At 41.5% G+C, this 13,454-nt stretch overlaps 1 protein-coding gene across 1 annotated transcript; it reads left to right on the forward strand.

Annotated features, from left to right (window-relative positions):
* Positions 1-310: 310 nt before the first annotated feature.
* LOC102721305 (poly [ADP-ribose] polymerase tankyrase-2-like) lies at positions 311-13,208 on the forward strand. The gene is made up of 11 exons (XM_040527732.1): positions 311-421; positions 522-701; positions 1,287-1,415; positions 3,434-3,573; positions 3,813-3,899; positions 4,016-4,144; positions 6,242-6,391; positions 7,005-7,106; positions 12,219-12,398; positions 12,496-12,575; positions 12,766-13,208. The coding sequence occupies exons 1-11, from the start codon at positions 352-354 to the stop codon at positions 12,815-12,817; spliced, it is 1,299 nt and encodes a 432-aa protein (XP_040383666.1). The 5' UTR covers positions 311-351; the 3' UTR covers positions 12,818-13,208.
* Positions 13,209-13,454: the final 246 nt, after the last annotated feature.

Genomic DNA, 13,454 nt, shown 5'->3' on the forward strand with positions numbered 1-13,454 from the left:
TAATTAGGCTTAAAAAATTCGTCTGACGGATTATCACTCATTTATAAAATTAGTTTTTAATTAGTCATATTTAATACTTCTAATTAATATCTAAACATCCGATATAATATGAGGCTAAATTTTTTAGCCCCGTATAAACAACCTTCTACGAAGACTGGAAAGTCTCGTTAGATACGAGACATTAATAGACATGGGAGCGCGTTCATCCCTATTCCCGTCCCAACGCAACCGCCGCGTACCACGCGTCGGCGATCGGCTATATACTGCTCCAGACTCCACAAGTTTCCACTCTCCACTCTCCACTCTCTCCAGTCCAATAGCAACAAGACGTTTTGCCTTCTCACCACCGCCATGGCGAAGCAGCAGCGAGAGCGGATGCTACTCCAGGCCGCCTTCGACGGCAACCTCCGCCTCCTCCGGAGTCAGTAGCGCCTTCTTCCCTCCTAGGGCTTCACCGCTTCTGCTGCCTTTTCCGATCCCCTCCATTGATTCTCGTTTTCTCCCCTCCCCCCCTTTCGCAGAGATGGCGCGGGGGCTGGACATGACGGGGCAGCAAGGCGAGGCGGTCGTCCTGGCGGCCGTCGCGGACGCCCGCAGCGGGAGCCGCGCGCTGCACCTGGCCGCCACCGAGGGGAGGATGGACGTCCTCAGGTACCTCGTCGAGGACATCCGCCTCGACGTCAATCAAACCAATGACAAAGGTTGCGATTCCCTTCCATCCATTTCGCATCAATATTGTTTCGCTTGTTCTAGTTACTCCTCCACGTAGAAATGGGAGAGATCAATATGCGTGTCCAGGTGGGATTTTACATATCGGGCCGCTTTTATTGTCCTTTTTGATGTCTCATCCCTCTTCTGCGGCATCTGCATGTTGGTTACGTACCATGTGAGCTTGTGGCATTACATACGAGCGTTGGAAACTTTTGATGCTGTACAATGTATGTACTCATTCCGTTCCATATTATAAGATTTTCTGGTTTGTCTAGATTTATCAATGAATATTATGTGGAACGGAGAGATATTTTCAAATTTGTGTTTACAGTTTAGCTTGAATTGCTGCGTTGCGAATATGGAATACTTATTGCTATATGGTAGGAGTCAGTGGTATTATATTAGGATCAGTGAAGACAAACCGACATTTGTTCTTCTTTTTCAACAGTAACAATTGCAGATATATTTTACATTGTGGAGCAGCAGCTGTTTTAATTTGGATTGTTAAAGTCAGGAATGGTATATGACCATATGAGTTCCCCAAGCTCATAATGTTTATTAATTTTTCTTATCAGATGAAACTCCACTATTCCTTTCTGCGTTTTTTGGGAGAACTGCTGCTACAAGATATCTGATTGATCATGGTGCTGATCCAATGATTGTTGGTAAATCAGGCTCACCTCTTCATGTGGCTGTTGGGAAAGGTCTCTCTCTCTCTCTCTCTCTCTCCCTCGCACAAACAGCACATATTTTGAGAATAGATTCCCTATGTATGTGTAAATACTTTGTCCTTAGATTCTATTAGTTTTACTGAGCAGAGTTCTAAATTTTATACTGCTTCTGTCAAAATTTGAAAATAATAAATGCCGGCAGGCTGTCAATTCTAGTATTAAAGACATAATTAGTTGACCAGCAGCCAGATGAAGTACGAGAACACAATCTCTTTTTTCTTTGAGAACTCAAGTGAAGGTCAAGATGACCCAACTGAATGCATTATTTCTAAAAGTAGAAGTACATAGTCAAAATCCCAAGCACAACCGAGATTAAAAGAGATGGGGGATGGGAAAAGAGTACAATGAGATTATGTTTCAATCTGGCGTCATACCTTAGTGATCTTGCTCTTCTGGGTTATTGAAAATGGATAAAGAGTACAATGACCTTGCTCTTCTTGATAGTTTCATTCTCTCCTTTCTGTCTATACACTATAAAGGTCTTCTTTAGGAACTGCATGATGCCATGGCTTGAACTTGTGCCCAAGAACCTGCAAACTTATTTACGCAGCACTGTTCTGGACCCCAGACGTATTCTTCAGAACATAATTATTGATCACTAGATTATTACTCTAGATTTCAGTCACATGGAAAAAATCGAACACTTTTTCAAATACAAGTGAAATTGTACAAAATGACCAACTTCTCATCACTAATTCAGTAGTTCCACAGTCTGTCATACTCAGTTTTATCTCTTTAGGTAGTTTTATAAAATGTGGGAAGATTAGGATTCCAAGCACATATGCTATGGTGTTATGTGTGAAGTGGCTGGCTCTGACCGCAAAGGAGTTGACTGATGTTTTGAATGAACGATGAAGAAACAATTATGAATTTGTGCCTTTGTGGCAACAACTTAAATTCCAAGTAGCATAGTCATGGGACCTAACTAGAGATGGGAAAATTAACAATCTGGCACTCAATAGATGTGGGATTAACCATTTGCCCCTATAGTTAATTGCACTTAATAAAACAGAATTTTAGCCATTTAAATTAGTATGGATTAAGGTGGGCCTGGTGATTAGGGAGTAACTGCAAAGAAAATAGCTAAATTGCTGCATTGAAAGGCAAAAAAAATAATTAACATCTGCTGAATGGCAGATAGTTAATTCCACATCTATTGAGTGGCAAATAGTGAGTTCTCTTTTTCCTAGGGCAGAGTGTAATGTAGAAATAAAATATTATTCTCAAGTTGAAAATGTTGCTTACATAATCAGGATCAGATCAATCTTCCAACGAGACCTACTAATAATTCAATATCTTGCCAAAGATTTTTAAAAAACATGCACATGTATGTAATCTAGAAGACATCTTTTATGGTAAAGTGCAGTGGATTGTAGAGCACAGAACACCAACCCCTTCTTTCAACCAGTGGATGTATATTTTTTTCCAGTGTTGTCTAGACATATGTGCTCCTAACGTGATGAATGTCTCGTGTCTATCATAATTACATAAACGCAAAAATTTCCAACTAGTCAGTTTTGAAATTTAATTCTATTCACTGCTAACCATTACTACCTCTGTCCCATAATAACTTCATTTTTCGATTTCTGTGTCTAACGTTTGACCATTCGTCATTCGTCTTATTTGAAAAAATGTACAAAAACTTAAAAAAAATTAGTCACTTATAAAGTACTATTCATATTTTATCATCTAGTAACAATAAAATATTAATCGCAAAAAAATTAAATAAAACGAAGAGTCGAAACATTGTATGTAAAAACTGAAAAATGAAGTTATTTAAGACGGAGGTAGTATTACCTAGTGGTTTATGGTTGGTAAACAGAACCCTGATACAGATTCTATTTTAAATAATTTTTGAATACAGGACTTTTGTTTAAATCAAAAGTGACGTTTCTTGGCTGTACATTTATACCTCTACGCATGCTATAAAACATTTTGTTGCTATATATATATATATATATATATATTGATTAAAAAAAACTCTTTTCCAGGACACTGTGAAATAGTAGAATTGCTGCTGTCAAGAGGAATTGGTATTGTTTTTCATCCTCTCCATGGGACCCCATTGCATACAGCTGCTACGCGTGGTCAAGTTAGCACCATGAAGATATTACTGGACCATCATGCCGATGTAAGAAATAGTTTATTTGTTCCTCAATTAGGTGTATAACAGAAAAGTCATATGTTTTTGCCTCTGGTATATGTGGTTCGTATAGTCAACATTTGATTTTAAGTGGTACGAATGAAGCGGAAGTTGCCTACTTGCTCAGAATTTATGAAAATACTGTCTAATTTTATTATAAGCATGCACTTAATTGATTGATAGTATTTCTCCATTGATCCTGATTTCGACTGTTTTATTTCCAACAGCCTAATAAGGTTTTCAATCTCGATGACACCCCATTGATTTTGGCCATATCATCTAAATCATTGGAATGTGTCAAACTTCTCATCCAAGTCAGTACCTTTCTTTTAAGTGTATTTGGAAGCTTCATTTTCATTCCATGTACATTTTCTCTGGATAGCATCTGAACCACAGGCTGAGCTGATCAAATAATAATTCATTTATACAGGCTGGTGCTGATGTGAACTTTAGGGACTCTAACGGTGATACTTATGTTATGGTGGCAGCAAAATATGGCTTTTCTGGCGTGATGAAATGCTTATTAGATGCTGGTGCTAATCCCAATATTCCGGACGAAGTGAGTTAAATTATTTCCTTATTTTTTCAGTTGTGAGCTATTAATGCGTGATTGGACATTCCTTTACCAAAACCCTAATACTAGCGTGAACTGACTGAAATACTTCTTGGCACTCACACTAGGTCCATTCCTCCATCCTACCAAGCCAATAGGCCTGACGAGGCATCCAATACTCCACTCCACCAGCCCAGCCCCAATCCCCCATGTTTCCCATCCCCGTGCCATAGGCTAGTGAGGCTGTGAAGCGTGACCTTCAAGGCCTGAGGAGAGGCAAATTGAGTTTGCTGCATCCCCAATGCTGAAACACCTCCAGGATCCCATTTAAATTTCCAAGGGTTATTGTTCTCATACTATGAATCGTGATATCAATTGATATGTTCCTTGTGTGGTGCATTGGTGCATGCGGTTCTATACAGTAATTTGTCCTAAAAACGCTACCAAATTGAAACACTGGATTTTGGTGCACAAAATTACGAAATAAAATGCAAAAATATTATTAGAGTTGTTTCTATTTTCAAACTGAATTATTTTGTTGGCAATGTTGGAAACTGAATTCTCCCAGTGGTTTAAAAACTGAAATAAAGAAACTGAGTGGTGACCTCCAGAAATGCTCCCTCCATTGTCAATTTAATGATGTTGGTTAGTTCATTTTTAGCCTATATTAGGAGAGGACAGTAGTGAACTCCAGAAATACTCCCTCCATTCTCAATTAAATTTTTAGCCTATATTAGGAGAGAACACATTGCCTTGATAAAGTGTAGTGTACATTATGGTATGTGATACATTGTATAGAGATGCAATGATATTGTTATTAGGGAATATTGGTTCTACAGCATTGAAATTTCTTGTTATTCATCCGCTCGATGCGCTTCTTTAGCCTATATTATTGACTGAATAACCCTAAATTTTCAAGGTTTCATGTCATCATGTGCAAGAATACTGCTTGTGTGATGGGTTTCATGTGGTGCCCAAGACGGTAGTTTCCTTGGTTGACTTGAACACATTATGGCATGTTTTCTTGGCTGTCGTAGATGAGGCCTCCACCTGTTTGTCCCTCAGCATTTACTAGTTGGCTATGGTGCATCATACTTCTGCTCATTTGCCCTTGTCTTGGCTGGGCTTGACTTGCTTGGTGGTTGCCATCTGGCGTTCTTGGTGCTTGCACAGTTGTTAGTGTTGGGATGTTTGCATCATGTCTGTCTGGCTCCTTGTAGCTTTGTGTTTTTTATTCTTTTCTTGGGTTAGTACCTTGAAGCTCCTTTCAGGCTGGTGTTGGTACCTGTTATGATCGCATGCTAGTGAGTGTAGAGCGTATCTGTGTATGTGCTGCGTAAGTGGGCATGGCTTTGTGATCATGGCAAGACGATGAACAGACAAAAGAGATGGGAAAACGGAGTGTAGGTGATGAAATGGGAACTTATAATTCTGCTTATCCTGAATGATGGGAACACGTTCTTTATATAGAGCAATAACTAAACAACTCAATCCTAATTGAATGGAACAGAAATGCTAACAAACTAAATAGATAAGGTGATAATGATGCTTCAAGCAGCATCTTTCAGAACGCGCACGACGTCCACTGGTTTGTGCATGCCTGCCGTGCCAGCTCAAACCGTGTCATGCACTACCCCTGTTCACCCACACTGATAAATGATCCCAACCATGAAAGTACCATGGTTTTCCCTGTGGGGGTTGATATCTCTCTTTGTATTTGTTTTCTCCTGTTTCATTAATGTAATTGGCATCCTGCTGCCAGTTCTCTTAAAACAAGAATGAATCCAAACTGTACATAGCCTGATGAAATAAGCTAAATCGTACTTTGCATGGGCGTTTTTGTGCCATCCCTTGTGTAATTGTGTTGTTTGCACGATTCTACCAAACTTTTCTGGCTAATTGCTGTAAAAGAGGTATATTTTCTTATGAAATGATTTAACCTATGATCCATGTGCAATCCGAAATATTGCGATACTGCAAATTCCATACTGCCATTTGGCTGAAACGATTCTAACTTGGTTGAAGTTCTATGCAATCATGTTTGGTATTGTACGGGTCATGATACATTATGAAAGCGACTGTTTTTTTTTTTTGTTTTTGCAGTTTGGTGCATTTCCAATTGAAGTTGCTGCTCTTCAAGGCCATAGGGAAATTGTTGAGATTTTATTTCCTTTAACTTTACCTATTTCAATGCTGCCAGATTGGAGTATTGATGGAATCATTTCCCATGTGAAAAACTTTGGTTTGAAGCGGGTATCTGTTTTTTCTATGCTCATATTTTCATATTGTTATATATCATCTTTATCACTCTCCATCATTAATTTTGTATTTGCTCCTAATATTCATAATTACTACAAAGTTGTATGCAAGTGCCAGTTTGTTACTTAATTTTATTAAAATTCTTTTCCTTGATCAAGATGTTCATTTTGATAACCAATAAGCAATTTCATCGCATCTCACTTTTTTAGTTGTATGGAAAAAAACATTAAGCTAGGACATGGAGCATTTGAGTCTGCATAACTATGGCATATGCACAATTTTTTTTTTCAAGTTTACTTGAGGCACCCAATAATTTAGTTTAGGTTTTGCAGAATTGTAGACCATTGATAGTATCCTTGTGAACCATTACTCTTTCTAGTAATGACTAGTGAAAATTATTAATAATATATTATATGCCAAATTATTTTTTACAATACCATTTTGGTGTGACATCTTAAAATTTGTGTATATCAGCGGACAAACTTTTAGAAATTTTAATGCGTGCAATCTGAAATAACATCCATTTTATAGCAGCTGACTAGATTTCTGAATGCATCTTCATGTGAGCATTAAAAATATTACTGCTCTAATAATTGCTTTTGTTCAGGATAAAGATCTTTGTGTAAAAAAGTTAGCTCAACTGAAATTACGAGGTAAAGAGGCGTTCAGGAGAAAGGAATATTTACTTGCAGGGCAACTCTATACGAGTGTAAGGCATTGCAGCACATCTCTATTTCCTGAATGTGTTGTTAATTTGTGTGGGGATAACCTGTATCAATATTATAGTTTGGTTGACAGTTTACAAAAGTTTCTTGTATATAAAGATAATTAGTAGATTTCTTTGTACCAAGTAAATTTTTCTTTTAAAAAAGCATCTTGTAGATTTGTTCCACTCTCTGTTGGATGAATCCTGGCTGGATTTAAGGGACGGGGGTATTCTAGATCGTGTTTTATTGTTTAAGAAACAATAACACATGTAGAGTATACACAAACATGAGTTTGGACTTTGGGGAGTGTTATGAATAGCTCTTCTATTCATTATAGGAGCACTAGGCCCCAAATATATAGAGGTACAGGAGTTGGTAAATATACACAAAAGCCCCATCATACAATGAGGAAATACAAGAATACAAAAAGACATAAGAATACAAGAAGACATATACAGCTAACACCCCCCTGCAACTGCAACTGCTCCACACTAGCATCATAGGCGGCAAGCAATCTCTCAAACTCCTGTTCTGCATCAGTAGTTGTAGCTGAAAGAACAGGCTGTAGTGGAAGCACAAGCTGTGGAGTAGGACGGGGTGGACAAGGCAGCTCGCTAGTAAGAAACTCTCAAAGGCGCAGACCATGCATATGAATCCGAAGACGAGGAATCCAATCACGGTAGTTTCTGCCAACAAAAAACACCAGACAATGGAGAAGAGGAACACCTCCAGATGAAGTTGAAGGAGCCATGTCGACGACGAGAGCACTAAGGAAATGGCAAAAAGCGACCAACACGTTGCAAAACACACCAGAATAGAGCAATTTTTTTTTGATTTTTTTTATAAACGAACCGACGCCTACACACCCAGACGAACATACCACGTTTGTTCAGCAGTGGTGGCGGCGGGGTGGGGAGCAACGGCGGCAGTGGCAGTAGGGTGGGGAAGCAACGGCGGCGGTCGTGCGAGCGGCGGCGGCTAGGTGGGGAGGAGCGGCGGCCGTGTGAAGGTGATGGCTGGGCAGACGAGGCGCGGCAGCAGCCAGCGAAGAGCGACGGCCGTGGTGGCTGCGGTGGCGGCTGCCCGGTGAAGGGCGACGATGGCTGTTGGGTGAAGAGCATTGTCGAAGAGCTGACGACCTCAACCAGCTCGCCACAGACCTTGACAACCTCGACCAGCTTGCTTCAGACCTCCATGTGGCGACGGGCAGACAAATCGGCGGCGAAATCAACGGCAACAACGATGAATCGACAGCAGACTGCCTCAAAACAAAGAGGAAACAACCGATTCGATCGAGATAAGGAGAGAAGATTAGCGAGGAGAGGTATGCTAACCTCGCTCTGATACCATGTTATGAATAGCTCTTCTATTCATTATAGGAGCACTAGGCCCCAAATATATAGAGGTACAGGAGTTGGTAAATATACACAAAAGCCCCTCATACAATGAGGAAATACAATACAAAAAGACATAAGAATACAAGAAGACATATACATCTAACAGGGAGCACTTTTCACTTGATTAAATTACTACATGCTCTTCCTAGTATACCTGACTGTTAGTTTTTGAAGGTACAAATATGTTACTAGAAATCCATATGATTTCTTGTGGCCATTTTTAGGAGTACTAAGTACACATGTTTGCTTTGGTGGGTATATGATGTGCATGCATGTGTTTAGCGGTGCATGTCCACTTGTGTATTATCTGTAAAAAAAGGTGAATATTCTTTGTTATGTGTCAGTTACATATAATAAATGTATTGCATGACCACACCAAATGTGCTTGTTAGGATAAATATTTGGATAGAAAAAAAGGGTGAGCATTACTTTTTTTTTTGACCAAAGCACAGTGGGGGAAGCCCCCACAGTATGATTTTATTAAATAAATGTAGAATTACAACAGAGCCCTAGGACTACAAGCTATTACAAAAGATTAATTCATGATTGAACAATAGTTTGATGAGCTCCTTTGAGCCTAATTAAATGTAGACTCAGGTTTGTTTTCAAGTTTATCTTCCACGATGTCAGTGTAGGGGAAATATAGTGGAAGATTAGCCCATTTCTTTTCTTCCAGATATTCCAGGCTGCAAGTAGTAATAATTCTATAAAATAGGGTGATGGGAATGAGTTGCGCTATGCTTGAATCATTTGATGAAATTTCATATTGTTCGACCAGATCCATTCTAAAGCATTCCAACATCCAGAGCTGAACCTGCAACAAAAGAATAGGTGCTCTCTAGTTTCCCTGACATTTGTATGGCAAGTGGGACAATTCGCATTATCATCTGGAGGAACCATATGCTTTCTGTCTAAAAGATCCATGGTGTTTAGTCTGTCCACAAAAAATAGCCAACCAAAAACTTTGATCTTCATTTAAGAGAAAGCAATAATTAAATGGTTTTCTAGCATTTAATAACAGATCTGCAATATACGATATTATGGTCGGCATTACGTATCAACGACGACGTCATAAGCCGGGTGCCACCGATCAGGCTGCGACCTCACTGCGCACGTGTCATAAGCGTAGAGGATTAATTAGCAATTTCAGTTTGATTAGGATTAATTAAGTTAGTTGTTAGCCGATTGTTATTCCTTTATTTCAGCAATAGTTTGTTATATCTTAGGCTTATTTGAGGTGTGTGCTTCATGGAATAAAGCAAGCAGAATTAATCTATCACTCTCATCTCCAATTTCTCTATTCTCTCATCTTCTTTCTGGTTATTCTTGTCGTCAGCCATGGAACGGTAGGCCGCTAGGTTGCCGAAGCCAAGGCCGCCGATTACCCATCGTTATCCTATTCGTTCTTACGCAAGAGCTCGTGACAACTTGGTGTCAGAGCCCATGGAAGATGCAACAGCTAGCATTCAGCCGCTCCTAGAACTAACCGATCCACTCGCCAAGCTGCAGGAAACCATGGCGGATGTCCTCAATGGCATCTCGCGGTTGGCATCTAAATCTGACTTGGCAGATCTCAACCGCTCTGTTGTGGTGGCTACTTCGCGCATTGCATCACTGGAGCAGATGGTCTCATCATCATCAACAACGTGATGAACGAAGCTGATATTCACAAGACCGCGTTTCGGACCCATCAAGGGCACTTTGAGTTCCTCGTGATGCCATTCGGCCTCACTAACGCTCCGGCTACATTCCAGGCACTCATGAACACGGTGCTTGCACCGTTCCTTCGGCGCTTTATGCTCGTCTTCTTCGACGATATTTTGATCTACAACATGCCTTGGTCCGAGCATCTTCAGCACGTCCGAGCTATCTTGACGACCATCCGAGCCAACAATTTGGTTCTCAAGCGCTCCAAGGGTCTCTTCGGCGAGCGCCAAGTCCAATACCTCGGCCATGTTGTCTCGGCCGATGGTGTGGTCATGGACGTCTAGAAGGTCAAGGCGGTGGTGGACTGGCCGACTCCTCGGTCCGTTCGTGTGGTTTGCGGCTTTCTCGGGTTTGCCGACTACTACCGAAAGTTCATTTGCAACTACGGCGCCATCGCCACACCACTAACAGCTCTTCTCAAGTGCGACTCCTTCCGCTGGTCGCCTGAGGCAGAGTCGGCCTTTGTTGCGCTCAAGTCCGCTCTCTCGTCGGCCCTCGTCCTCCAGCTGCCCGATTTCACGATTTCACCAGATCCTTCTTGGTGGAGTGTGACGCGTTCGGGTCTAGGATTGGCGCGGTGCTCCATCAAGGCGGCGGTCCCCTGGCATTCTTTAGTCGCACCCTCGCACCTCGACACGCCAGCCTCGCGGAATACGAGTGAACTTATTGGGCTCGTTCAAGGAATCCGCCACTGGCGCGCATACCTCTAGGGACGGGCGTTCGTCGTGCGCATAGATTACTACAGCTTGAAGTTCCTGCTCGATTAGTACCCGTCTACAATTCTGCAACATCGGTGGGTTAGCAAGTTGATGGGATTCGACTTCACGGTTGAATTTCGCCCGGGCCGCATGAGTGTCGTGGCCGACGCGCTATCCCGTCGCGATGACAATTCAGCTGCCCTACTCGCCGTCACCGGTCCCGTCTTCAAGGTGTTCGACGAGTTGCGTGAAGAGCTGGCATTGGACCCGACCATCGCTGCGCTGCGTGACCAGGTGCGGGCCGGTGAACTCAGGTCCCTGTGGTCCTTCCAGGATGGCCTGATTATTAAGAAAGGTTGTGTCTTCGTGCCATCTACATCGCCGTCTTTACCAGCGCTGCATGAAGCCGCCCATACTGGACACGAGGGTGTCGAGCGGACTCTGCACCGCCTCCGAGCAGATTTTGCGGTTCCCGGCGCCAAGAAAGCAGTTCAGGACTTCGTCCGCACGTGTCTTGTGTGCCAACGCAATAAGATAGAGCACCTACACCCAGCTGGTCTCCTCCAACCATTGCCAATACCAGTCCGCGTTTGGGAGGATATCGCCATGGACTTCATTGAGGGACTGCCACGCATACACGGCAAGTCCGTCATCCTTACGGTCATCGATAGATTGTCAAAGTACGCTCACTTCATACCTCTGGGTCACCCATATACAGCAACTTCGGTGGCACAAGCCTTCTTCAACGAGATCGTGCGTCTCCACAGAATTCTAAGCTCAATAGTCGGTGATGGTGACCTTGTGTTCACCAGCACCTTTTGGACTGAACTGTTTCGGTTCGCTGGTGTCAAATCGAACCTCAGTTTTGCATTCCATCCACAAAGCGACGGTCAATCGGAGGCTGTAAATCGGGTCATCGGCATGTATCTGCGTTCTCACCGATGATAGACCAAGGCATTGGTTGCGGTGGCTACCATGGGCAGAATTCTGCTTCAATTCAGCCTTCCAGAGCTCCCTCAAGACCACCATTCCAAGTGGTTTATGAACTCTGAAATTCAGGGAGTATGTTTTAGTTTGATATCTGTATACAAAATAGATATCTGTACAGAATACTTATGCACAGTGTTGTTGTGCACCAGATTCTTTTCCAAAATGATCGACCTTTTTTATTACTGTGGCTAGTTTAATGGGGTGGGATTCACTAATAGATTGTCATTGATTTAACCCTACCAGTGTTATGATATGCTTATACAAATGAGTGACATATTCCATATAATTTATTGCTGAAAGCTGTGTACCTGGTGTAATGTAGGCAATTGAACTTGGATCTAATCCTGACGATTATGCAACTCTGCTGGCAAATAGGAGCCTCTGCTGGTTGCGCTTGGAAAATGGAGAACGAGCTCTAGTTGATGGTAATATGTGCAGAATGTTGCAGCCTCATTGGCCAAAAGCCTGCTATCGGCAAGGAGCAGCTTTCATGCTTCTTAAGGTATTTCTCTAGAGAATACCTCTTAAGCTATTATAGAACATATTACTCACAAATTTTGAAATCATAAAATTGATTAGCTTTTGCTGTGTGCATATAGGAATATGAAAATGCGTGTAAGGCTTTTTTAGATGGCTTGAAGATTGACCCAACAAATGTTGAAATGGAGAATGCTTTAAGGTATCTTGTTTCTTTTATAAATTGTAAATATTACATCCTTTTGGAATATAAGTATTGGTTTTCTGACAATAGGAATATGTCTTGTTTTCCTAGGAGTTCTTATCAAACGTTGCCAGCACATAACTAGAAAAGCCATCTATAAATTATGCTGCCTAATACTTACCTTAAAATCATTTGTTGTTTATTTCAGGGCAGCCGTTGAGGCTATGAGGAATGACCTGTGCACTAAGAAAAATCAGTGACTTGGTCTATATATTGTCAATCACAGCAGGAGAACTTGAGCTTCTGTTCTGTTGCTAGTTCCAGGACATTTTGGCCACGATAACTCTTGTGCTTTTGTGAACTTCAGGTGGCAACAGTACTTGATAAATGTGCTTAAACTGGAATGTGATAGTGTGGTACTTTTTGTACGTATATCCACTTGGGAACCTAGTTGTAAATGTGCCGAAATGGCAGCTATTATGCCTTAGGTGGTAGTCAAGTGTTCTTCCTGCATGCTTACATAGTTATCCGGGAGTTATTGTTCTGCCAGCACCAATATTATCTGATGGACTTGTGGTCTTCCTTGCCGTAAACTGAACGTGCAATGTGAATTCGTAACACCGACAGTGTGATAAAGCGACAGCCCATAAAAAATATGCTTATTCTTAACAGGCCCACCTATAATAAAAACGTATTTTCACATATGACTCAGGAGCTGTGGATATGGAAGCGGACAAGCGGTAAAGCGGGCAGTCATGGGTCTCTAGAAGGTAGATTGAAAATGGTGAAGTCGCATAATTGAAGAAGAATGGATAAATGTTGAATCGATATGTAAAATTCTTTAAGGCATTTGAAGAGGCTACTAGAGGTGTGCCAGCTAATAGGACATGGCATCAA

This window comes from Oryza brachyantha, chromosome 9 (genome assembly GCF_000231095.2).
Source record: "Oryza brachyantha chromosome 9, ObraRS2, whole genome shotgun sequence".
Lineage (NCBI taxonomy): Eukaryota > Viridiplantae > Streptophyta > Magnoliopsida > Poales > Poaceae > Oryza > Oryza brachyantha.

What these genes read in the sequence shown, in the direction of transcription:
- LOC102721305 (XM_040527732.1), top strand. Translation starts at nt 352, where the DNA reads ATGGCGAAGCAGCAGCGAGAGCGGATGCTACTCCAGGCCGCCTTCGAC. An exon ending in TACTGGACCATCATGCCGAT is followed by an intron (nt 3,574 to 3,812) that starts GTAAGAAATAGT and finishes TATTTCCAACAG; the next exon opens with CCTAATAAGGTTTTCAATCT. An exon ending in CAGGGCAACTCTATACGAGT is followed by an intron (nt 7,107 to 12,218) that starts GTAAGGCATTGC and finishes GGTGTAATGTAG; the next exon opens with GCAATTGAACTTGGATCTAA.